Source organism: Pseudorca crassidens, chromosome 9 (genome assembly GCF_039906515.1).
Source record: "Pseudorca crassidens isolate mPseCra1 chromosome 9, mPseCra1.hap1, whole genome shotgun sequence".
Lineage (NCBI taxonomy): Eukaryota > Metazoa > Chordata > Mammalia > Artiodactyla > Delphinidae > Pseudorca > Pseudorca crassidens.
The window spans coordinates 109,171,103-109,197,290 of record NC_090304.1 but is presented as its reverse complement, the minus strand read 5'-3'; the positions used below and the strand labels follow the sequence as shown (position 1 = coordinate 109,197,290).

General features: G+C 53.5%; 2 protein-coding genes across 5 annotated transcripts in view; one reads left to right on the top strand and one right to left on the bottom strand.

Moving 5' to 3' along the window:
• Positions 1-191: 191 nt before the first annotated feature.
• Positions 192-19,011, bottom strand: VPS26B (VPS26 retromer complex component B). Its single transcript, XM_067751632.1, has 6 exons — positions 18,585-19,011; positions 10,778-10,934; positions 6,373-6,537; positions 4,200-4,375; positions 2,611-2,753; positions 192-2,216 (listed from the first exon to the last, which is right to left on the bottom strand). Exons 1-6 carry the CDS (start codon positions 18,805-18,807, stop codon positions 2,070-2,072), a joined length of 1,011 nt encoding a protein of 336 aa, XP_067607733.1. The 5' UTR covers positions 18,808-19,011; the 3' UTR covers positions 192-2,069.
• A 568-nt stretch (positions 19,012-19,579) lies between these two features.
• NCAPD3 (non-SMC condensin II complex subunit D3) overlaps positions 19,580-26,188 on the top strand; it is a 57,540-nt gene continuing 50,931 nt past the window's right edge. For 2 of the 4 annotated variants that reach the window (XM_067751624.1, XM_067751623.1), the window contains exons 1-3: positions 19,580-19,731; positions 22,030-22,184; positions 24,788-24,950. In XM_067751624.1, the coding sequence (XP_067607725.1) occupies positions 19,668-19,731; positions 22,030-22,184; positions 24,788-24,950 (382 nt within the window). In that variant the 5' untranslated portion in view covers positions 19,580-19,667. Of the gene's footprint in view, positions 19,732-21,995; positions 22,185-24,787; positions 24,951-26,188 lie in introns of all 4 variants that reach the window. The other 2 variants (XM_067751625.1, XM_067751626.1) reach the window with 2 other exon arrangements.

Genomic DNA, 26,188 nt, shown 5'->3' with positions numbered 1-26,188 from the left:
CAGGACAAGTTGCCAGACTGGAGTAAAACCAGAATGCCTTTCTCAGCCATGGGCTTGTCTAAAACAGGTATTAATAGAGTGGGTGTCATTGTTCACCAGGGGCCACAGACACCAGGAGGGCAGGTGTCGTGGGTCAGGGCGGGGCGTCTCCCCTTGTGTGCGGCAGGGCAGTAAGAAGAGACCACAGAGTCTGGTGGACCGTGGGCATGATGCCTCCGAGCCCAGGGGCTTGCTTTAATCAGGGAGAGAGCTGAAACAGACTGCTTTGTTTAAAACAGCCATTGAAAAGACACACGTTGAGAAACTTGTAAACACCGCAGCTGCTCAACCCCAGGCCGCACTGCTTGGTTCAGTCCCTATGCTCTGCCAGGGTCCCAGGGATGGGCCTCCCCTTCCCCGACGCACAAAGAGGCAGAGAATGGGGCAGGGGAAAGAACAGAAGCTCCCGAGAGGACAGAAGCAAATTCTACCTCTAGTTCTCTCAGGAGACAGGCTTCAGGTGTCGGGAAGGTTGGGAAGTGAATCTGTGGTCGGCTGGAAGGCAGAGGGATCGGCGGGTACCTAGTAGTTAAGGGGCCAGCTGTCGTGGGATGCGCCAGAGCCCCAGCTCACGCTCCGGAGAAGGCGAGGGACACAGGAGCTGCCTCTCCCACGCTTAGGCCCCCAACCCTGATAATCCAGGGGCAGTCGCACAGGTGGTCCTGTCCCCACAGGGACTGTCCTTCACACCTGAACCCGGGGTCCAGCCTGGGGGAACCAGCTTCCCTTGCTTGGTTCTTCTGCCCCCAGTCCACCTCGAGCGTCACCCCAAACGCCCTTCCCTCCCATCTCAGCTCTGATCCGTGAGCCCTGCCCAGTCCGAGGCCTACCGCTGCACCAATTTCCGAGGAAGAGACGGGTCCCCGTTTTCCACACTAACTGAAAGATGACACAAGAACCAACCCCTCTGCTTCCCAAATGACAGAGAACTCAGACCACCAACTATTGTACCTGCTGGCCATGGGGGTCTGCTTGGTCTTTCTAGAAGGGAAGAGAGGCCAACAGGAGACAGGAAGGACATGCACACCCTTAACAGGACAGGCGCGGTGCAGTGCAACAGCGGGAGACCCTCTCTAGCATGATGAGAGCGTCCACATACACAGAACACCAACGGTCCTAAGCTCTGGTCAGCCGGCTGGTGGGGAGGATGGCGGCTCAGGAGGCCCTCCCCTTCCCCCCAGCTTGCAGGGTGAGCACAAAGCTTCTACGTGTGAGAACAAGTGCCGGTTCCCAGGAGTGAGATGGGCAGCAGGGAGCCAAGAGGGTCCACTCCCGGGGAGGCGGAGAGAACGGGCCCTTCCCGGACCTCTCCTCGGGGGAAAGATGTCCTCGTTCAGGGCCCGGGGCTGAGGACCTTTGGCCCTCAGGGTTGCCCGCACCAGGCACAGCCGCCGAGGTCCACCCGGTTGCCATCCACGGGTGACACAGATGTCTTTGTGCCCAGGGACATCAGCCAAAGCCCCTACCACAAGCTCCCGTTCCATCCAGGACATGACTGACCAGAGTCCCTGGGAGGTGCCCGGTCCCAGCGGTGAGAGAAGGGCCAGAAGGAGGGTGGCTTGTGGAGGCTCCAAAGCACCACATTCGAGACTCCCAAGGAGGCAGCTTCCTGGTCTTGAACCCTCACCGCCAGTTAGAGCGGGGCGGGCGCCACACCCTCTGCCACTCGCTAAGGGACGGGGGAGGGGAGTGTGAGACAGGACCACCCGTGGGACGCACCCCCAGCCCCCAGCTCCTGTCCCGGGAGGCTCAGAGCCCAGCCGCGCTGTGCTCCCGCGGCCCAGGCAGCCCCGCAGCCGGCTCTCCCCGGGACGCCCCCTCTCCCTACGTTCCCATCAGCCACAGCGTCCCAGAGACACTCCCTCCCAACCCCAACCCCTTAGGTTCTTCAGGAAAAAGAATTTACATCAAGAACATGATTTGTTTTCAGGTTGCGAGTAGCGGGTCAGCTGAGCATCTTGCTGCCCCGGCTGCTGGTGCCTGTGGGCCTGGAGCCGGGGTGGGAGCCCAGCAGCTTCCTGGCCCCAGGCCTACTGTCTGCTGCTGCCGTCGGACAGCTGGCCGGGGTTCCGCGCCTCCCCCAGGGGGGCCGTGCCCTCGAAGCGCTGCGAGGCGATGGCTGCCTGGTGGGACATGCTCTTCCGAACGATGTCACCCTTCCGCCACAGCACCACTTCCTGCAGGATGGGCAGGCGGGGGTGGGGGGGGCAGGCGACACATGAGAGGGAGGCCTGGGGAGGGTCCCAGAGGCTCTGCCTTCTCCCGGGAATCTTAGGCAAAAGCCTCCGCTCATATCTCACCAATGACAGCAGCCGTCCACACCTCTGGGCCCCAGGTGCCTGCTGACGGTGTGGCCGGGAGGGCAGAGCAGCCGCAGGGGCTGGGCCCGAGAAAGCAGACTCTGGGCGTCAACTGGGAACCCCCGTCCTTGCTGTGGGGCTCGGGGTAAACTAAGTGGCACAGAGACTAACCAGCTCACCCCCCATCCCCATCCCGTCTGCTTGCCCTGGGCGGGGACGATGCCCTCTGATTCTGTCTGGGCGGCCGGGGCTCTGGGGGCGGCCAGCTCACCTGCTGCTTGAAGTAGCGCCGCTCCTCCTCATCAATCAGCACCAGGTTGAGGTAGTAGCGCACAGAGAACTTCTTGTTGATGTCCCGCATGGTGGGCGTGAGCTCGTAGCCCGCCAGGAAGAGGCGGATGGGGATGGACTCTCCTGCAAGGGCCGGGCGGGAGTCAGGGCGAGGGCAGGGGGGCCCCACCTTACACTGCGGTGGAGGGGCTGCCTGAGGGGGGGTTGGACACCCAGGCTAACGCTTCTGCCTTCGGGGAGGCGCCTGCCGCTGCCTGGTGAGTGTGAACAGCACAAGAATGCTAGGTAAGCATCTTCTGACTCATTTAGTGTGTATAGTTGTTGGGTTTAAGAGCCATTGTCAAACCCCAGCTAACCCACCACGTCACCCAGTAATTCTGATGCCACCTCCCTCCATCCCAATTAGCATAGCCCCCACCCCGTACGCCTCCCCTCTAAGTCGAGTTGGCAGGGTGTGGTGGTCTGGAAAACAGAAAAGCTTCTCTCTGGACCCAGTTCTCTCCACTGACCCGAGGTATGACTCTGAGTAAGTCTGGTGCTTTCCGTGGACTTTCATTTTCTCATGGGGAAAATTATGATATCAGGCTACATAATATTTTAGATCACTTCCAGCTCTAACACTGTGCCTCTCCTAAGATAAGTGGAACAAAATCAGGGCAGAATTCTGCTGAGAAAGTCCAAACCTACAGTGCAGCCTAAAGCCAAACACGAACCCTGTTTCACTTCGCACTGTTCTGTGCTCATCTCGGTGTCCTGTCAGTGCCACTGGGAGGGTGAGCTCAGCCCAGCTGCTCGGATGGGGAAACATGGAACAAGCAGGCAGGATGGCTCAGCCCTGCCCCGAGGACCCCGCTCGTGACGCCCGAGGGCCTGAGAAAGCTATGACACCCCTCCTTCCACGTGGAGCAGACTGGGAAAAAACTGAATGAAACCTCAGCAGCGCCAAGCACTGCTACGTGAAAACACTTCATCATCAGCTGCTGCAGAGCCAACAAAGAATGTACACGACTGCTCCTCCTAACAATCACACAACTTCCCACCCAGCTCTCAGCTCCCCTCATCCCAGAGGTCACGCCGGCACTGTGTGCAGCACTAGAAGTGTCCGTCAGGGTGTGTGGACTTAGCGAATGAATTCAGAGCATGACTCGTTTTACCTGAGCAGGAACTAAGTAACAGAAATGAGGATTCTGCTTTAATCTCTTGCCCATCCCCCCCGCAGCAAAGAAATTCAGAATGTCAATAGGAAAGTGTAAACAGAGTGTTCAAACTGTATCTGCTAAACTGGTGCTTTTCAAACGTCTTTTGATTTTTTTTAAGACATAACTCTTGAGATTTAAACTGCAGTACAAGCTCAGTCTATAAACGAGGTCCACTCGGACGTCTGCTGGGTGAAGGTGAGCGGGGCCTGAGCTCCACACCCCCAGCCTCCTTCTCCTCCTTCTCGGGACCCACAGTGCACAGTTAAAGATTAAGAAATTACGGGCTACCAGGCCCCCTAACTTTGACAGGATGATCCCTGAAGCCCCTCCAACACTGGGGCTGGGCCGAGGCCATGGGGCCGGAGCTCACCTCTCACGGGCGCGCCGTCCATGATCTCGTACTTGGCAATGGTGTCGTTCTCGTGGTACACATTGGGGCCCGTGCCTGTCGTTTCCCGCTTGATGATGTCTATCTCCATGTGCTTGATCTTGATCCTCACCAGCAGGAAGTAGATCTTCCCCACAATGACATCTTTCAAGTGGTACCTGCGGAGAGGAAGGTGAGAGGTGCGGCCCCCGCACGTGACAGGCCTCCTGGTTCCAGGAGAGGGCGCTGCCCCCCAAGCTGCCCCGCAGGGCGAGTCCCAACGACCTTCTACACTTGAACCTGCGTCACTTCCCCTCTGCTGTCCCGCCTGCGCCTCAGAGCATGGTTCCGTCACCCTCTGCTCAGCGCTTTAACGAGTGCATGTGTTTTAGAGGCTCTGGTGTGAGAGGCTGACCCGCAAGTGTGGGGACCAGGTCCCGGCTCTTCCTCCCGCTTCCAGGAACTGGGCTTTTCCCCCGGGGCCAGCCGGCAGCAGGGCTGCTCTGTACCAGGTGTGGCCGCAGAAAGCAAACCTTCAACCTGAAGCTCAGGACGGGGGACCTGAGGATTCGAGCTCCCGGATCACAGGGGAGGAGCCCTAGGGAGTGCAAAGAAGACAGATGACGTGGTGGGATCCGAGGAGGGGCAGACGCGGGTGTGGACCCAGGTTCCCAACCTGCAGGTCTGGGGTCTCCCCACCACTTCACGCCACCTTTCTGCCTTCAGCCTGCCTGGGGAGATGGCGGACGCACAAGGACTGAGGAGAGCAGAACTCTGCTGCTTGCAGCGCGTTAGAAGGAATGCTCAGAGCACAGATTCTCTGGGCATTCAAACGTTTAAAGATTGAACGTTCCTTTGTTCTAAATGAAATCTTACACACAAGAAACACAAAGGAGCCGCGTGTGATACCCGGGCCCCGCTCCTCCTTCACAGCACCTTTCCACTGACCTGACCAAACCCCTCATTTTTCAGATGAGAAACCCCAGGTACAGAAGTCTTAGTACCTGCTAACCTGAGCCTAAGTCCTTAGTGGCAGAACGGGACGCTGTCCTAAGGTCCGGGCTCTTCCTGTCTGTTCAGACGGCCTGGCACTCACAGGGCAGCCTGCTCTGCAAGGGCAGGACCCGGTCCAGCCCGTCCAGCCTGTGACACGCCTGTCTCACGCTCACCTTGGTCTTGACTGCACTGCTGGCTGCGGCTGCTTGAGCGCCTTCGAGGTGGCACACCCTTCACTAGGAGGCTGGGGCGCTGGTGGGCAGGCACTTTGGGGGCCTCTGTCTCAGGAGGGCCCGTGAGACCCAAGACCATGAGGAGGAAGCGCAGGGGCCTGCTCCAGACTCGCCCTGCCTGTCCTGTAGGGGCCCATCGGGGCCACGCTCAGCACCAGGCCAGGCCAGGCGGGAAACGGCCTTCCCTCCCCCTGTCCTGGGAAGCACGTGTGTTCCCAGCCCTTCACGGGAGAGCCGCTGCTCAGGCCTCCACCCTCCAAGCCTCTGGAGGCCAGCGGGTCTGAGGTGAGGCCTCCCCACGGGGAGAAGCCTCATTAGAGACTCGCAGGGGGGAGGGTTAGTTCTCTGTGAATAGAAGACACGTTTACTTTTGCATATTTGATTCTCGAACATTTTCAGGAATGTATCATATTAAAAACAGAGCTGCTTGCAGTACATTTTTGAACTGTCAGCAAGTTTTGTGATTTACAAGCACTTACGTATTTGGATGTTGTAATAGCAGGCACAGTTTAAAACATATATGGCCAGTTAAAATAAAATTACTTAAAGACCTTTATAAAAAGGCATCAGATATTCTTTGTTACAATTCATTTTAATTCAAGGAGGAAGCAGTCAACTTGGCTTTCCTCACTTTGGTTTCTAAAGACTCACTGTATACAGGATACAAATGATAATAGAATGGTATTCTGAGGTTAATCTCATCAGTAGAAGGAAACAGATGTACCTAGAATCCAAAACAAATACTTTAAAGTTAGTTTCGCTTGACTTTGAAAGACCTCATAGGATGTTTAACTGAAGTTTGCCCTCTTAAGTTAGTACAGTTCAGCTGCAGTGAGATGCAGCTCTTTCCTGACCCGTGACCTCGGCCGGCCTGCACACACATCCACCGCGTTATTTCTGTGGCCGCCCCCGCAGGTCACCACCAACCAGCCGGGCCCGACACTCACTTGGATTTGTTGTACTCAAACTCGATGTGCAGACAGTCCTCGATCCCAACCTCCATCTTGATGGAGGAGTTCAGCTCCGGGTACGTGCTCAGCGTGTGGACCACGATGTCCATCTCCTTGACAACATCGTTGAGGCGGCGGCTGATGGTAGCGCGAAGGAAATACCTGAGGGACGCAGACGTGCGGTGAAGGGCCACTCCCAGCCTCCGGAGCCCACCCCACAGAGGACCCCTGGTAGAGGTCACCCCCTGGGGCTCTGACTGCTCTGAGAATTCACCGCTGGGTACCCCCTTCCCAGGAAAATGCACTGAGACACAAAATCCTGCAATTACAATTCCAGGGAGATCAAAGTCCTTTCCCCAACCCTCCTCTAAGCCTGAGCTCCGAGGTAAGAGGTGACGCCTCTCTCTGCACCTCAAGAGCAGCCTCGCTGCCACCTGCCAGGCACCGTGTACAGCTTCCATTTCTTCAACTAACTCCCGGCTCTTTGGGCACAGGGATCGCATACTCATGTTTGCATGCTGTTTATTTAACAATATTCGATCAAAGAGCATTTTTCAAGTCCCTCACAGTTAAACAACAGGAATAAGATAATGGAGAAATCAGGTCAGCGATGCATCGCGCACGTTTATTGCCGGGCCTAGGACGGATAAGATGGAGTCTCACAGGGACTCATCGTCCCCTGGGGGAGATGGGCAGATCAACAGAAAAATTAGAACACATGGAAAGTATCCATTCAAAGGCAGGAATCAAGTGCTGTGGGGAGAGAGGGGTGCCTTCAGGAGGAGCAGGCCTTAGAACTAAAGCAACAGAGGTGGGAGAGCCCCAGGTCTGAAAAAGGATGGTCTCCGGCTAAGCCTAGGGTCCTGGGACACGTTAGAAAGAGGGAAAGACACAGCGCTGAAAGGCAGTGAGCCATGCCTGACCGCCAGCCAGCCCTTCATTGTGGCGCCCCCCGCACCCCTCGTTCCCTTAACTCTGTGCGGCCCTCTAACAACGCTGGGACGGTAGGCCTTGGTGGGGACCTTGGTGGCCCTCCTCTGCAGCCTCACCACCCCCCGGCCACCCTCTCCTTCCTGCTCCCTCCACGCAGCCCCAGACGTGGCTCCAGCCTGCCCTACGGCTCAGGCCCTCAAGCCCCCACGCCCTGTGGAGCGGGGCCTGGCAGCAGTGTAGAAGGGAAGGCTCCACAAAGCTTCCAGCTGCTCGAGCGCCTCCCCTGCGCCAGCAGTCTGGAGGCGCAGGGGACTCACCCCGGGGCGCGTCTGCCACATAATTGCTCTGGAGAGGGACATGGGGATCTATACTTTTTAAAGCCCCCCCCCCCCACAATGATTCTAACACAGGACCCTTGGTAGAGAACTACTGTCTGGCATCCTGATGCTTCAACTTCCCAACTTTCTCAACACATCCAATCTCTCTCCAGCTAAAGCTTCTTCCTGAGTTTATAAAAAGTCCCAAAGCCATCAATCCCCAGGACACTCCCCAGGGCCCACACTCCACCTTTCCTCAGAAACAGCTGTCCGGGGGTCCTGTTCTAACCCTGCAGCTTCGTCCCCAGGCCCTACGCCTCGCCCCAGCTTCCGTCTCTACCACCCAACAGGAGCTGCCCTCCCAAAGGGAGCACAGGGCTCACAGCTGCCAAGTCCAGGGGCTTTTTTTTTTTGGCATCAGCTCTGCATTAGAGCGTAAAACACTCCCTTCTCATTCAAGCATCACCCCACTCCTCCTCCGTCCCCAAGAGTCCCAGTAGGGTCCCCAAGAGTCCCAGTAGGTCCCGGGCTCTCCTCTCCCACAGCTCCCCTCCTGGAAAAACCTATCAGTTACCACCTCTGAGCAGGTGATTTCCGACAGTGCATTCCTCTGTCCTGAGCGACAGGCTTGATTTCCAATTGTCTGTTCTGCCAGTGCTTCAAACTCCTCCCTGGAACTGGATGAATCGCCTCACAGGTCATCTCCTCCTCCTGATGGCCCTATGTCTGCATCTCCACTCAATGGTCAATTCTGCTGGTGTCTATTAAATTCCTTGTTTTCTGCCTGTTCCCATGGCGTCCACTAAAGGAAAACTCAGGACCTCACACAAACCTTCCCACAGCCTTGACCCAACACTCCACCCACCCATCAAATATGACACAGTGACTTCAATCTTCTAACAGAACCACCGCCCTGCCTAAAAACAAAGGAAAAGGAGTCCAAAATAATCTTTTCATGTTTCCCCTCTGCCTGTAATAAGACACAAGCCCTTAATCTGGAACTTACATCTTCCATTAACTAATGTTCCCGATTTTACCTCCTTTCTCAGCATGAATCCGGAAGTCTTTGTCTAATTTAGACAGTAACACTTTTCTTTCATTGTGATAAAATACAAAATACAGGGTGCAGAGCATGCACCCCAAAACATGCCACTCTGGCACGAGGGTTCTATTGAGCTGAAAGCAACAGGGAAACAGTGCACACAAGACAGACTCCGGGGCCCTCTCCACCAGGAGAGGCTGCGCAGCCTGGGAGCTGCTGGGGGTGCTGCCCACAGAGCGCTCCTCACCAAAGCAAGCCTCTCCCCGTGCTTCCCATAGCTCGAGCCGCAGGGCCCCTTCTCTGCCTCTTCACTTCTCTGTTAAGATGCTGCATAAGCCCAAGTTCAACTGCCCCTCAGTCACCGGGCAGAGCTCAGGTGGGAGCACAATGAACACGGGAATACACCTGCTTGCTTGCCTCTGGCCAATCTGTCTTCCATCCGTCCGATTTGCAGAGCCCGCGCCAATGAACCTGACATGGTGGAGGGAAAAGTTTTTTCCTCCCCTCCAATATATATAACACAATGTAACCATTTTTACGGGCACAGTTCAGTGGCATTAAGTACACTCAAGGTGCTGGGCAGCGGTCACCACTGTCCATCTCCACGTGTTCACCTTCCCCAACTGAAACTCTGCCCTATCAACCACTAACTCCCCAGCCCCTTTCCCCAGCCCCTGGCAACCACCATTCTACTTTCTACCTCTATGATTTTGACTATCTAACTGCTTACAGAAGTGGAATCAGTATTTGTCTCTTTGTATCTGGCTTATGTCACTGAGAACAATGTTCTCAAGGCTCATCCATGCCGTAGCAGGTGTCGGAATCTCCCCCTTTTCAAGGCTAAATACTATTCCACTGTGTGGATACACATGTTGTTCATCCACGCATCTACTCATAGACACTTGGGTTGTATCCACTTTTTGGCTATTGTGAATAATGCTGCTACAAATGTGAGTATACATAAATCTGTTTGAGTCCTTGCTTTCACTTCTTTGGGATTATACACAGAAGTGGAATTGATGAATCATACGGTAATTCTATTTTGAAGAAGCACCATACTGTTCTCAACACCTTTCTTTCTGACATAAGAACATTTATGAGAAGTCCACTGCAAAACATCAAATTCAATAGCAATAGGCCCCAAGCCCAGCTTAAGTGATGACTAGATACTCCTCACTGTTGCTGCCCTTCTGAGTGCAGTCACGCAATGCTGCTGAAGTGGGGCAGCACCTGTGCTTAGACCTCTCTGCACAGGCTGGAAAGGAGAGCCTGCAGCCCCTCTTCTGACGGGAGAGGGGAGAGCTTGCAGTAGCCCACACCATGCCACACGCAGGCCTCAGGTGACACCCAAGACCTGGAGCCAGGCATGCAGAGTGACATCACATACCCCGGAGGCCATGGAATCAGTCTCCCCCTGCAGAGTTTCCAAGACTGGAACAAGGAAAACAATCCCATGTACTTAAAAGGTGTGTATTAATGTTTTAAAACTTGTCCTACTGTGTTACGTTTTACTCCCTCATTGTCCCAAAATATGGAGAGGACGGGTCTAGGATTAGAACCCAAATCTATGACCCGCTTCTCAAGTGACAGAGCTCAGGACTCCGCCACCATCTCGTGCAGAGCTGGACGAGGATCAGTGGCCCTGAGGCCCAGCCAGGGGTGTGTGAAAGCCGAGTATCCAACTTTCGGGAACTTTCAGAATCAGCTGTTAATCACAACATTTAAAATTAAATTACAGACACCTGCACTCGAATTCTATTAAGAACAAAGGTTAATATCCTAGCTATTCTGGTGTGTCACAGTCCTCTCTGCTCCTGGGCCAGGGGTGGTGGTGGTGACGTCTGGTGCCTGTGCAGCAGTGTGCTGTCGAGGGGCAGGTGCGTACCTCTCAACTCTGCACTCAGGGGCGCTGGGTCAGTGGCTCGAAAGTGGCCACGGTGGGGATACCGACACTCCAGAAACGGACAGACAAGCCAGGAGCACTCCTCCTGGAGGGAGGCCCACTGCACAACCCCCCCCGCAGCACACCTTCCCTACAGCCACACAGAGACTCAGAAACGGGACACAGTCAGGGTCCGTCCACACAGGGCACCCTGGGGGCGCCACTTACCGCAGCTTCACGTTCTGCCCAGTGTAGGACTCATAGGGCTTCTCCACGTGGGTGAACTCAAAGTCGAAGGCTTGTGACTGGGTGACCTCTCCGGGCCGGGCCAGGTCCTTCACCAGGGACACGAACTCGTGGTGGTTCCCGCGGTCGTAGTAGAGTTCTGCAGGGAGAGCATTGACCACTTCTACCAGACCCTGAGCTATGTGGCCCGGCGAGGGGGCTCCCAGCTACAGGAGCCTCCCGCCAACACACAGAGCCTCCAGTCTGGTTTATGGCTCCCTCGCTTCCTGCCCTGCCCCTGCACTGCAGCCCAGAACCCTGGGTGCTCTCTCCCGCCCCTTCCAAACACCCTGCGTAGAGACCCTGTCCCTGGAGCACAGCCAGAACCCGACATACTCCTGCTCCAGGGCACCGGGCAGCACCCGTGAGGGACACAGCAGGGGGACCGCGATCAAAACGCCACATTTCCTAAAACACATTCAAAACTACTTCTAACTTTGGAAAGCATACTCATAGTTATTCGGTCACATCACCCTCATAACCACCTTGTGAGATAGCTAGGACAGCCCTATCACCCATTTAACCGACAAGGAAACTGAGACACAGTGGGGTCGGTGACTGGCCTAGGGTCCCAGGTCTCCCGCTGGACCGCGTCTACTTCTAGGACCTGGCAAAATGGGGGTAGCGACATAACGCACGCCAGGTGTTGTGAGCACGGGACGAGGCGATGCAGGTAAAGGACTTGGAGTGGTACTTAAGAGACGGCAAATGCTCCAGAAGTATTAGCTGCCTCTGCCCTTCAGAGAGGAGTCCATGTGGCCGACGGGACAGAGGGGCTGTAACAATGCCCCACGTCTAAGTTCAGGGTCCCCAGACTTCTGTGAACATCAGAATCACCGGGGGCTGTGTTAACACACAGACGGCTGGGCCCCACCCCTAGTGTTTTTGATTCCGGGGGTCTGGGGTGGGGCCTGAGAATGGACATTGTTAACAGACTACCAGAGATGCTTCCTGCTGGTCCGGTCCAGGGACCACAGTCTGAGGAGCACTGCTCTTCACCCATCCTCCTCTGGAAACACTTCTGCTGTTTATTATGAGTCATGCCACCTATTTGTTCTAGGTTATATATGCCTGTTTGTACTCTGCTATGTGTTAACTTTTGCTCCAGGCGTGGTCGTTAGAGATAAGGCCTATGTCCCCAGCTTCCTGGCACCCCCAGTCCCTGGCTGTGCAGCAGGGACACTTAATACCGACTGTGACCCTGTGTGGCCACGTTACAGTCAAGGGACCACCCGTGGGCACCCTGCAGCAGGACAGGCAGCAGGCAGTGTACTCTCGTCGCTTCTGCTGTTGGCTGCCTGGGGAGAGACAGGGCCACAGGGAGGCATGCCTGGGACAACCGCCCGCCAGGCCTGGCCTGCCTCTCTGGAGCACAATGCTCCAGCTCTCTCAGAGCATCCGGGGCTAGGGAGGACCCCAGACAGCAAAGGTCTGAGCCCCCCAGGATCAAAGCCTTCTTGGGCTCAAGAAACCAGAGCTCTTGCCTCCCAGAGCCAACACAGTGTCCAGGCCTGCCATGGGGACGCTCGGGAGGGGAACGTGATTCCAGGGGTGCTTTCGGCCTTGCTGCCCTGTCCGCTGACCCGGACAGCGCCACCCCCAGAGCCTCTTCTCCCCAGGCAGCGAGGCATCGGAAAGCGCAGTGGGCTCCTAAGGTGTGTCCAGCTCGAGAGGAAGCAGCAGTGCGGTCAGTCCCCAGCCAGCGCTGCTGCTTCTGTATGCACACCCAGTGCACCCTGTGAGCATAGTTTGTGCTCATTTCCTACCTAGTTACGCTTGGATCCACCTTACGTTACAAACAATCCACCTTCTCTTCCAAACACCAAGTGGAATCAAGCAGCAGGCAGCGCTCTGGGTAGGGAGTGATGACCCACAAAGCCGCCAAAGGGGGAGGGCAGTTCAAACCTTCCGGGCAGGGGGTGCTGGGGAAAGGCGAACAGCCATCCCTCGTTTTGAAATCCAACAACTGTGCCCCCAACCAAGGTAAGGAAGTGCAGTGACCAGGTAGGAACAGAGCCAGTGGCCAGCCTGTGACAAAGGCCCGTCCACTCACTCTTGCTGGTCCTTTGCTACTGGAGTCTCTGTTGATGGGCACTGACCCCTTAACTGGGGAAAGTGGTGCCTCCGTTCCCAAGCACTGGATTCTGCCATAGTTTCAGGGGACAGAAGCAGGCGGAACAAAGCCCCAGCGTCTGTGAACTTTAAGTGAGAAATCCCGGAGTCAAGAGAAAGATGGGAAGAGAAGGATGGAAAAACACACAAATGTGCTCACACAGCCTCAGAGGCAACATGAGAAACAAACCAGAGAAGGATCCACAGTGTTCACAGAGCACTCAGATCGCTGGCACCAGGGGTCCCAGCAGAGAAGCTGGGCTGGGACCCCCCGGGGGGACAGGGCCTTCCTGCCTGGCAGCATGTCCTCCCAGGGCTTCCCCGCCTCCCCCCAGACATCGTGAAAGAGTGGCCAGTGCATAGTCTGAGTGGGGCTTGACTGGGCTTTTTAATGCATACTTTATAAGCCATTTGCAAGGCTTCTGGAAACATTGTGGGGCAAAGGGGCAGAAATAGCAGCTGTACTTCACTGCGTGCCAGAAAGTCTGGTTTCCTCTTGCATAAATTAAAACAGAAAACCCAAGACTGTTCTAGCAGGAGGTCTGCCCTAAAGAGACTGTCAACTGCCTCTTTCTTCCCAAGTTACCCCGAGTTCTCCCCAGCCTCCAAAGCCCACAGGGACCAGCCATTTCAAGCCAGAAGGAGGAACTGACCGGTTCTTTCTTAAGGTAACTTCCCAGTCTCCGTCCAACAGGAGGAAATGACTTCTGTAGTCAGGATGTTTTCACCGAAACTTGCCACCAATGGCTGAGGAGTGAATTTGCCACTTTGGAAGGAAAGTGAGACAGCTCTGCCCCACGGGGTCATCCCGTGAAAGGCGCCCTGAGACTCGCTGCTGGGCTAGGCTTCACACTGGTCTTGGAAGAAACCTAAGCCAACCAGGGCAAAAACACCTCTTTCAAACAGCCTGCTCTTCCCAGCTGCTGTCTGCTGACTGGCCACCTGGTCAAGATTCACGCTCGCCACGTCCACTTGGACCTCCTGGGCCTGGTAAGCCTGCGGGAGCAGTAACGTCTCTGGGCTGCCCGTGCCCAGCCAGCTGCCGCTCTGCTCCAGGCCCTGCAGCAGACTGTGAGTACGTGAGAATCAGTGTGCCTCTCCCTTGGCACTCATGGCTTCATGAATTAAAATACAGAAGGCCTCCAGGGTCTTACCAGCACAGGCTCGACTGGGGCTGATGGGTTTAGATTCACCCAGTGGCATTATTTTAAAAAATTAAAAAAAAAAAAATCCAGAAGTTCTCTCTCTGGCTTTGGAGTGCAGGGGTATTCAGGTCCTCCCTCCTCTGCAAGTGTGACTGTCGAATTACCTTTGGTTTATTTAACCCCATCCATCTGCAAGGTGGCCTGACACCCTCCACGAGTGTTCCCCCAATGATTCCACCTAAAAAATGGTCTCTCCATCTTCTAATTACAGAACTTCCCTCAATACTCCTTACGTGCCACACTGTGTTCTTCTAAAAACATGGGCCATCGAGTGACATGGGGGGTGCCCTCACCACACATTTGCTGGTGTTGTTGGAACACAGACCAAACCGCTGGGAAGTGCACAGTAGACACAGGAAGAATCCCAACATGGCTCAAAAATTTCAGGAGAAGGACAGAAAAATGCACACAACAGGTGGATGAATCAGGGGCAACACCTGAGCTGTCGGTGCAGAACTGAATGGGGGCCTGACAACTCTTAACTCCTTATGTTAAGGGAGAAATCACAAGGCCTCTAGAATAACGGTGGAAGAAGGGCTTCAGTCAGCCAGGGGAGGTCAGGGAAAGCTTTCTGACGGGTGTCATGCCTGCTGGGCTTTAAGAATGAGTGAGAGCTTGGGTGGAAGGCCATTCTTTGCAGAAGGATGTTTATATACAAAGGGAAGAGGCCAAGACCCCTCTAAAAGGAACATGATACTTTGAGGAAAGCACACGTGGCAGGAGTGAAGGGTCGCAGAGACTCGGCCGGAGAAAGGCAGAGGCAGCTTGGGAAAGAGCTGAATGACTTCTCCCCTTCAACCGACAGGGAGTCAACAAGAAGAATTTTAAGGAGGTGACTGACCATGTCAGCACTGACGTTTAGAAAGTCCACTCTTACAAAAGATGAACTGAAAGAAAAGGCAAACAAAGGCAGGAAGGCCAGTCAGGTTGCTACACACAGAAGCATCAAAGTTAGCAGCATCAAGAGCGGAGATGAAGCACAGACTCGAGATACCCTAGAGTATCTGGGTACTGGGTACTGGAGAGGACCCAAACTGAGATGCCAGTTGGACGCGTAGGAGGGGGAGGGAGGGGCCTCGAGGACTCCCGGATTTCTGAGGCTGAATGGACCCAGGTGACGGGCCAGAGTGGAGAAAACAGGAGAAGCAGCAGGGCTGGGGCTGGAGCAGGAAGAGAAAAAGGTTTCTGGTTTGGATGTGTCTTTGAGGGACCTGAGGGGTATCCAGCGGGGGACTCTAGCAGACGGTTAGAAACCCAAGCATGAAACTCAGGGGAGAGTCCAGTGAGGACAAAGGATTGGGAGTCATCGGAGTCTAAGAGGACACTGCAATGAGGGGTGTGGATGAGGTTGCCAGAGTAGCTGACAGTGTGAGAAGGGCCAGCAGACAGAAGGGCCCCCCTTCCTGCCCATCTCCCAAACCAAGACCAAGACAGGAGCTTTTCTGAGCAGGGGCTGGGCCGCTGTGAGGAATGGGGTCTGAAGAGGACCGATGCAACGATCACCAGACAGCTGTCTCTGCCTGGACTCCGGGGAGACCCTTCCACAGGTTTTCCCTCGGGCGAGCGCGCCTGCTGGGAGAACACACCGGGCAGGAAGTGCAGGGAGGCTGGCCTGGTGTGAACAGTCCCGTGGGCTGTCGGCAGAGGAATCAGGGCTGACGTTTTAAAGGTCCGGCCCCTGGAAACTTCTGGATGGATCCAGCTTAACAGGGATTATGAGTATTTGCGATGAGTGCCAAACCCTGCACTTCATGTACATTGATGATCTCTAGTAGTCCTCACGAGACCCTTGCAAAGTCCGCACCTTATAAACGGAGTCTTATCTAACCTAAGTAACCCTCTGCTTGACCCTCAATCACGCACCAGGCTGTCCTTCTACAGAAGGACACATACACTTTCTTTTTTTTTTTTTTTTTTTTTTTTGGTGGTACGTGGGCCTCTCACTGCTGCGGCCTTTCCCGTTGCGGAGCACAGGCTCACGGGCCCAGCCGCTCTGCGGCATGTGGAATCTTCCCGGACCAGGGCACGAACCCGCGTCCCCTGCATCGGCAGGCGGACTCTCAACCACAGCGCCACCAGGGAAGCCCCACGGACACATACACTTTCATCAGCAGGAAAAAGAAATTAATCATAAGGATAGGAATGTTAAATACATAAATCACTTCATTTTCAAGCTGTGGAACTCTTCCCAGAAACTCTTCCCAGGAAGCAGGGAAGGAAGAAAAGAAAGAAGGAAAAAAGAAGCAAATCCAAGAGACTATGGTTTGTAAGAAGAAAAGTTCTGAGTGAAACCGACGAGGAAGGTGTCCAGAGCACAGTGACATCGCCGTTCTTACCGCAGTCCAGCTGTAGGACCATCCTGTGCATCATCCGTACAGCCAGACCTTAGAGCCCGACCGAAGTTCCACCCACTTCATGCAGCATCAAGAAAGCAACGAAGGAGAAAACCACACGACCACAACCATGGGGAACTTACTCACCAGCCTCGCTCCAGTGCCCTGAGGTCAGTTCACAGAGCCTCTCAGGTACAGGAGACAAATACACCACACTCCGCACAAAGCCTGGTCCCTACACATCTCAACAAGGTGATTCTGTTATTATCCTTGTCTTACAGGTGAGAAAGCTGAGGCTCAGAGAGGGGTACAGCTTCCCCAAAGCCAAGGGTGGACTCAGCCCAGAGTGCTCAGGGGCCCAGGGAGAGTTATCAATGGAAGCAACAAAAGGTTCTTAGAAATCTGAGCAGGGCTGCTGTCCTGGGATGCCAGGAGACAGACAAGAAGGCAGGGCAGGGACGGCACCTTGTCAACTCCCTTTCATTCAGACTGCAAGGAGGCCTTGCCAGTGTCCCCCCTGAACAGCTCATTTCACAACTGCTGGGGCACAGGGGGGCAGGGGACACTCTGGTTACCTTTCATGTATTGGCGAGGTGTCACCCCCTGGAATGATGGTACAGACACTGGCTAGACATGCCTGTCTGCACTCGCATTGCAGAACCAAAGAATCCAGCAATAACCTTAAAGCTACGACGTAAAAATACTAATTCTAAGTAGGCAAGGACTTCTCCACTTCTTACATCTTACGCCTAGCACAGAATGCTGTGGGTTCATCCTGTCTACCCAGTGGCTCTTTGCTAGGAGTGAGTTTACCTTACACGGATATAAGACATTCCTGTGGTTCTAGTATCTGGCGGGTAGAGGCCGAGGAGGCTGTTAAACACTCACCCACAACAAAGAATGATCAGGCCCACAATGTCGACAGCACTGCTGTTGAGAAACCCTATCCAAGCCGGAAGCAAGAGAGCAGAGGGTCTGAAACTCACTCTTCAGCTCCCTTTCAGGCCACTCGTATTCTGGGTTTAAAGTAACAACAAACAGGTTCCTATAGGATCAGCCAGCCTTCAACCTGATTTCCTTTTCTCAAACACCAGAAGCCAATACTCCAGGCTGAGCACTGGGCTGCAGAGGCAGGCCGCACGGCCTTTTCCCAGGGCTCCAGTATTTCCTGCCTCTGTAAAAGGGGAGCAAGATTCTGTGCAGGGCTCTCAGGGAATGACAGTGAGCATTCAACGAGCTTTCACAGGAAATTCCCCCCCCCAACAGGGCCAGATGTGCAGAGCCTGGTATGGGGTATGAATTCTCTGCCAGAGGTCTTTTCAGGCCACATGGGTATTTACTGTGAATCTACCCCTGAACGAATGACAATGACAATTTATTTCAGAAGCACCTGCGAGTTTTAATAAACACAGAGTCCAAAGAGAACTGGAAACAACCCCGTGCTGACTGGCAGCTCTCAGATATTCGGTACAGCTACTGCCTTTTATTGTCTAGTTGTAACTGCTAACACTCATGTTGGAAGAGTGTTAGAGCCTTGAGAAATTGTGACCACTTAATTTGCGTCTTAGGAGCATCATTTCTTTAAGAAGATGAGTGCTGAAGGCTAGGTTCTAATCAAGAAGTCTAAGGGACGCCGGCTGGCTGGACAGAGGGCTGACGCTGGAGCCCGCGGGGCTGCTTTCTCAAACAGCTCCCGGTGAAGGTGGGATGTGAGAGGCAGGCGGGACACAGGTACTAGAAAGGGGTGGACTGGCCGCGGGACTCGGTGGCCACGACCTGCGGGCGGGCCCAGCAGCACCGAAGGCAGGAAAAAGGAGCCCGGACTCCGGGTGGGCAACAAGGCTGCGCGGCCTGAGGCGGCGAAAGGGGATACGGAGTCGAAGTAATGGGGGCGGGGGTTAGGAAACAAGGATTAGGGAGCAGGGTCAAAGGTCGGGGGTCGTGTCAGGTACCAGGGGTTAGTGAGTGGGAGTGGGGGGTCAGAGGCGAGGTCAGGGGTCAAGGGTCAGGGGTCGGGTCAGGGTTGGGGTGGAGGACAGGGTTGGGGACCGGGGCGCGGGGGCAAGGAGCGGGACCGGGTGGGGTGGATCCTGCACTCACCAATCTGCCCGATGAACTCGACCTTGATGCCCTGGTGCTCCAGCCGCTTGTTGGGGTTCTTGAGCGCCAGGCTCACCTTCCCGGACACCGTCTCCCCGTCGTAGAATAGGAAGTACTTGTCCTTTTTCCCATCCTCCGTCTTGTGCTCGGCCCGCTTCCTGCTGTCCGCATCGTTCAGCAGGATGTCCACATCCACGCTCTGCCCGAAGCCGAAGAAACTCATGTCCCCGCCGGGCCGGCCGGGCCTGGGAAGGCCGGAGGGCTGGACGCGGCGCCGACGCCCGCGCTCGCCGGGCCGGCGCGGTTCCGGGGGCAGCGCAGAGCAGGCGCAAGGCACCCGCCCGCCGGTGCTTGCGGCGCCGACCAGCCAGCCAGCCGCCCGGCCCGGGAGCAGCGCCCGCCGCTTCCGCCGCTCAGCCGGACGCGCCGGACTCGCCGCGCGCATGCGCACGCCCCCGCCTCTCCTGCTAGGCCGCCGAGCCTCCGGCGGAGTGCGCGCTGCGCATGCGCGCCGGGAGAGGGCCGCTCGGCTTTCCCGCAGTTGACATGGCGACCAGGGCTTCCTTCCGGATCTCCGGCCAGATGTCCCGTAAAATTCAGAACTAAAGATGTCCTTTCTGAATGCCTTGTTTTGCTTTTCCTTTATTTAGTTCGGTAAACGGTAGGCCGCCACCCACACTCGAATGTGTACACCTTCGATGCTGTCTGATGGGTAAACGCGGCCCTTTGACACGCACAAGAAATGCCGCTTGACAGGGGAAAGAGGTGACAATTACAACAAAAAAGTATACTGCCTCAGATTCTCTTCAGAGTGTCCCCTTTTAGGGAGACGGGACATTAGATTTAGCTCTTGACCCCCAGTTCTGAGGAAAAGCTGAAAACGACCCCCGACCTCGGCTGCGAGGGTGGGTTTGGGCCCGCCTCACCCTTTGCGCATGCGGCGGAAGGCCCTGCTGATTGGCCAGCGGACGGATCGGCGGGGCGCGGTAATTGGTTGGTGCGAACCCCGTGTCACCCTGAGCCCGCTGGGTCTTCTCGGCGCGCGCGCCGGAGCAGCTTTGAAAGTTGAGGCGAGCGGCGGTCATGGCGGCTTGGCGGGACCTGGCGAGCGCCCTGCAGCCCTGGTGCCCGCTGGACCTCAGTCCAGGTGAGGACGCGGCCGGGGCCTGCGGGCTGCGGGGGGTGCTGGGGAGGGGTCGCGCCGGGCAGCGGCGTTGGCGCTTCTCCGCGGGCTCCTTCCGCTCTGTGCTCCTGCTTCTCGGCCTTGCCTCCGGGTCTGCGCGGACAGCCCCGCAGGTGCCGAGGCTTCGGCAGCGCGTCTGTTTGTTGGGCCGGGCCGACTTCCTGAACTTGAGGCCCAGGGGTGCGGCTGGCGTCCCCGGGCGCCCATCCTCCCTGAAGGGCAGGAGGTGCCCCCCTCCCCCACCTCCAGCCTCTGGTGGCGGCGGCCCCTCGTCCTAGCCTCGCCCGCCGCTTCCCGAGGCTGCGGTCCAACCCGCGCCCTCGCTGTGGCCCGTCTTGGCGCTTGGGGCACCTCCTGCCCTTCTGGCGCCAGCACTTCCATCCCGACCCGGCCCCACACCCCTTCCGGGACCACCTTGAAAAGGCCAGCGTGACCCGCCGGGTCTCTGACCCTTCAGTGGTTCCCTCGGGTTCCTGAGTTACCACAGCCTCTGTTTGCGGCGAGAGCCTTCACCTGTCCCAGCGGGTGCTCTTTTTCCAGAGCTGAGCTCTGGAGTCGGACCTGGGGCCGGTGCCTTGGTCCGCCGCTGAGCACCCGAGCCTCGCGGGCCTCGGTCGCTTGTGTCAAATGGGGGTTCTAAGATCTACTTTGCGGGCGTTCGTGAAGATTGATTTAATACCTGCACCTGCTGTTAACAAAACAAACTTGGGTCCACTTGGCCCGTGCGCGGCAAGGCCAATCTGCTGACCCCCGGTTGTGGTGAAGCAAAGTGCAGCCTTCATCGCAGGAACCGACAAGGCGTCCAGGCAGCTTGTGCTTAAAAGACCCCAACTCCCCAAAGGCTTTCAGGGGAAGAGTTTAAAGACAGGGTGAGGGAGGAGAGTTGAAGGGTGTGTGATCACCTGGTGAATATTCTTCTGATTGGTTGGTTGGTGGTGAGGTAGTCAGGGGTCAGCAGCATCAGCCTGGTTCCAACCCGTCTACCGCGCTTGTGGGCAGCAGTTGACTTCTCCCACCTGTTGGGGGGGTGTTTCAGTGTCTGCAAAACGGCTCAAAGGACATGGCTCAGACTAGTATCTGTAGTCCTTGAGGAGGAACTAAAGGTCCTTGACTTTGTTTATTGGCTAATTATTATTTTGCTTTGCTTGACTTTTTCTCTCTTTCTGCATTTTCTCAGTTTTCTCATTATGTTTATCCTTTGACTCAAGTTGTTCTGCAGACAAAGGCAGGCGGAGCGCATGGGGGGAGGGGCTGTTCTGGGAAGGCCCCTAGGGACCGGCCGCATTATACTACCTGCTGAGTAAGTGCTGATAACAACTCACCCTTCACAGCTGAGCTCAGTGCTGTTACGATGGTGTTGGTTTCTAAACAGGTGATACTTTGTTTCCTTTTGTGCTTTGTTATGGGGTCCTCTCTGCCTGGGATGCCCTTCTCGGTGTCTCTTTCCCTGGTAACCTCTTTCCCTGGTAACCCCCACGTGTTGGAGCAGCTGAAGGATCGTCTTCCTTCCCACCTCTGCCCCCTGCCTCCCCCAGTCTCCATCTGCTCTCTACTGTTGTACTGTCTACTACGGCTTTAACACCTATCCATTGTAGACGTGATAATAGCTGTCATTTGTTGAATATATTGATTTTCTGATTCCAGATCTTTTATCACTGGGACTTCGTAGTTTCGATTCAGAAATGAGGTCAGAAATATGGGTGTGCATTTAAAAATATGCATATAAAATAAGTGGGAGAATGTATGAGAGAAAAAGGCAAGAAAAGATGCAAGAACATTTTTAGGAAGCTGATTGTATTTGTTAGGAGATCAGTTAGGGAAGAGTGAATGAGTAATTAAAGCATGTTAAATAGTCATTTGCCTCAGCTGTCCCTTTGTGTTCTACACTTTATTTGGGTTTATTAACTTGATTGTAAGACTTTCACAAAGGGACAGCTAAGGCAACCTTTTATTAACCTTCTCTTCTCCAGATTGAACATACGGGAAGGCTGGATCATCCCCCAAACTGTTACATCTGATAAGTGTTTTCCTTCTTGATATTTTTAGATGATGACCAACCTAATAGCCAGCTGTCAGTTAATGATTAAAAAAAGATGTTCTAACCTCTTCTGCTTCCTTCTAATTCTGCCTCACCTGTATGGTATAGTTAAATGTGAGTTGTGACTAGTAAACTTTTCTCTTCATGAATGTTCTCAGCCTCTAAAGCTTATTGGTCTTTCTTATTATAGAACATTTGTTGACTTCATTGCATTTTCCCACTAGAATGGGTGGGCACAGTATGGGAACTGGAATTCACGGAAACTGAGCCTCTGGATCCCACCATAGAAGCAGAGATCGTGCAGACCGGACTGAGCGCATTCACAAATCTCTATGACAGTCTTTTAACTTTTGCTGCTGGGGAGCATGGACCTACAGAGGTAAAAAAAAAAAAAAATCAAGCTAGCCATTTAGTTGTCAGAAGTGGAAGATAAAAGGCCCTATTATCATCTAAAGCTTAGTCTTTTTAGTGTATAGTTCAGAAGGAGTATGATAAAGAGTGGCATAAAGAATGTGGTTCATTTATTGGGGTAGCCTCATAGCTTTCCTTCCAGAGGTTCAAGGTATTAATCTGTGATTCTTTTTCAAGTCATGACCACTGTTTACAACAGCAAATTAAAGGAAAAGAATAAAGGCCAAGGCAAGGAGGGAAAGCAGATAAACCAAATAGGAAAAGTTGGCCAAGGACAATGCAATAACAATTCGGGCATGCCTTAAGTTTAGGAAAGCTGGATATAAAACTGAAAAGGGATGAGTTGAATTAAAAATGGAAAAAAGAGTTCCTTTAAATACTGAGTTCTACCTATTACTGTTTAGATCATTAACTGCTTTTCAAAAACTGAGGGACTCTAAAGCAGAACAAAGAATACTTAGATATTAACATCTCTGAAAGATCTAAATTACCAAAAATATTTCAGTTAGAGGTTTCATGTAGCTGTTCAAAAATTAAATCATCCTGTTAAACATTCATTAAGCGTAATGCTGAGTACTGCATGAAGTACCTCAGCAGGTAACATGATGGTTAAGGTAAAGAGCCTCCCCCTACCTGGGGGAGAGGGGAGAATTAAGCACTGGCTCTTGGGGGGCCCACTTGCGTTGCACTGGCTAGGCATGTCCAGCGACCACATCCGCAGGCATGGAGAAGCACCAGGCCACCAGAGTCTGCATTGTAAAAACTGCTCTAGGACAGGTTAGATGCCATCTCATAGGGGCATAGAAAAGGGAGCGTGGTGAGATTGGGTGGGTCGCAGAAAGAAAATAGCTAGCTGGAGGCAAGTCTTCACAAATGGATAGAATGTTGACTGCAGTAATGCGAGTCCTAGGGTAGCCTACGGAGGGATCATCACAGTGCGGATGTGCAACGGGTGCCGAGGGGATGGGGGCAGGGCGGGGCACACAGGACTGAGCTGTAAGTGGGGACCACAGTGGGGTTCGAGGGTGAGGTGTTTGTGGTATACAAGGTTCAGGTCTAAGCATCATACATAGATTAACCCACTCATTCTCACATCCAGCTCTCCGAGGAAGAGGTTCTAGTGAGCAGTAGACTAAGGGACTTGAAGAGATCTGTTTCAGACGGATGTTCTTGACCGAAGATGGACTGAAGTGGGAATTGCTACACGCAGGGAGGTCCCTGGGGACAGTACAGCTGACCCTTGAACAACACGGGTTTGAACTGCACAGGCCCACTTACCTGCAGAGTTTTTCAGTAGTAACTACAGGACTCCACGATTCCAGTTGTTTGAGTCTGTGGATGCAGAACCATGGATGTGGAGGAACTGTGTCTGTAGAGGGCCGGCTATGAATTCCACAAGGACTTTGGACTTGCCCTGTGTTGTTCAACAGCCAACTGTGTTTTGCTCATCTGTTTTTTTAAATGTGTGTTACGGCATGGTCTGGAGTTACGGTTGTGGAAATTGGGGAGGAGGGCTAACAACTAGGGCCTTTTTTTCAGATGGAGTTAATAGAGTTTTGTGAACTTAGCTTTTATCAGGTATGAAATGCTGCAGAGGTGATTGGGTCCCCCTGGGTCACAGTTACAGGTGAGTGGAGTGGAGCTGAGATGGCCTTAGGGATGAGGATGTAACTCATTTCTTCCAGAAGCTTCGTGGTGAAGGAAAGAGGAGAGTTTTCCCTGTCTTTTCAGGGAAGCAGTATATACGAGGTCTGATTTCTTGAACTTTTGTGAGCTTATGTTTTTTTAAAGTAGCCCAGAATAAACCATATTTAGTTCCTGCTATGTTTGGTTTATACAAATAACCTATTTCCTGTTCACATGTTTAATAGGAGAAAGCATAGAACAGTGATAAAATTAATAAGATTGTGGTTTATGCTCTAGGGTTTATTTCCTGTCTTACCTAGGCTATTTCTGAAATCTCTTGAGGGAGACACTTCACGGTATTTCCTCTCCTGCTCCCATTGCCCATAGAACATTTCAATTTAAATAAGTTGCTCTGATTTCTTCAGTTAGTAATTTGAGTGATAAATGAATTGCGGTACATTTGACATACATGGAGAGTAACTTGTTTGCATAATTACTGATATAGGGTGCCCCCATAGTCTTGGTGTAGCTTTTAGGTATAGTAATTTCAGAAATATATGTGCTTCAAACTTACCCAAAGTTATTTTGAAAGGTTAATTAAGTTTCTTTTATAGTTATTTATCTTTGTAATTTTTTTGTTTTGTTTTGGTCACACCATGCAGCTTGTGGGATCTTAGTTCCCCAACCAGGGATCGAACCCAGGCACTCAGCAGTGAAAGCGTGGAGTCGTCACACCTGGACCACCAGGGAATTCCCCTTGTAATTTTGAATAATACACTTTTAAATTTTGTTTTAGTCCCTGTGAAATGACAAACATTTACAATTAGGAGCCAGAATGGTCTGTTCCCTTTTTTATAGGGCACTAAAAGTACTCAGAAAAATCAGATAATAGGAGATTTTCCCATTTCTCTAATTATTGGCTCTTATGGTTCGCCCCTCCCCCAGAGCATTTGGACCTTCTTCATGGAGAACAGCATTTCCCACAACGCGCTGATGGCCTTGTTCCATCACTTCGTTCAGACGGTCCTTAAGAAAAACGTCAGTGCCCAGCAGCGGGAATTTGGCCTTCATGCCGCTGGGCTTTATTTTCTGCTGCTGGAAGTACCAGGTACAGTATGTGTGTTTGGTGTGATAGGACAGGGCTTTTAGTTTTTAATTTGTCTCCATTGTTTTGTACTTGTACTTTGTTTCCTCACTGGGAGGCTAGGTGAGAGGGAATCTGTGAAGCACGTGGCATGTTACAGGTGTTCCAGAAAGCTCTCCTGTTTAACTGTAAATGTGTTTTCTGATGTTGTTATGCTGGGTTTGTAACCTAATACAAGCAGTCTGAGAGGGGTAAGGCTGGAGGGGGTGTTTCAGAGCTCCACTCTGACCCACCCCACCCAGCATACCATTCCGATACTGCCCTGCCTTCTGACACCCTGTCCAGGCTGAGAAAAGTGCTGGGGGCGGGGGAGAGGGAACTGTTGTCTCCCCCGCGTGGGTGTGGACAGTAGTTGGGACTGTTCTCATCCAATAGGCCAGAGCACAGTTAGTAAGGCTGAGGAAGGAAGCACGGGGGAGGGGTGTCTCTGTGATGCTCCCCCTGCTTCCTTCGGGTGGGAGCCATGAAGGAGTCCCTCCTCCCCACTCACCCCAGCCCAGGGCAGGAGAGGGTGGGGCGCAGAGGGAGCTGCAGCTTGGGACCTTGAGTTCACGTGGAAGAGAATCAGGGTCAGCCGCCTTGCAGCTCGACGTTGCTCATGTCAGCGCGTTCATAGTAGATGTTAAAGGCCTATTCCATATGACTTGGGAATTAGTGAAGAGATATGTAAAGCCTGGAACACTGATTTGTTTTACTGTTAATGCTCCCATCATGACTTGAAATAATAAGCTCCCAAAGAACTCACTTACTAAGCGGTATCTCAGGTGTAACTGGGCTCTTAGCAAAGTGGTGGCCTTGGAAACCCAGTTTCACTCTTCTTTTCCTTGCTGGGCGCAGCGCCTTCCGATTAAGGTTGAGATTCAGCCCAGAGCTGAGGGCTGGCTGTTACTCGTAGGGCCACTTGCAGCTTTCCAGCAAGTCGTAATTCTGCCAGTTACCTTCTGTGTTTAAATGTTTCTGGATTATGGTTGGGGTGCTGTTGATACTTAATATTTGATCATGGTTTGTTCTTTTTCAAGATCCCTTGCATTTCCATATGAATTTTAGGATTTGTGCATCAACTTCTTTCCAAAAAGCTGGGGTTTTGACGGGTTGCATTGACTCTGTAGATCAGTGTGGGGAGTGTTGCTGTCTTAGCAGTGTTCAGTCTTCCAATCCGTGAACATGGACGTCTTTCCATTTATTTAGGGCTTTCATTGGTT

Bases quoted from the DNA above. Each gene is read 5' to 3' on its own strand.
- VPS26B (XM_067751632.1), bottom strand. From the start codon at position 18,807: ATGAGTTTCTTCGGCTTCGGGCAGAGCGTGGATGTGGACATCCTGCTG. The intron at 6,538-10,777 runs GTAAGTGGCGCC...TGCGTCCCTCAG, and splicing joins GGGCAGAACGTGAAGCTGCG to GTATTTCCTTCGCGCTACCA. The intron at 2,217-2,610 runs GTGAGCTGGCCG...CCCATCCTGCAG, and splicing joins GGCGCTACTTCAAGCAGCAG to GAAGTGGTGCTGTGGCGGAA.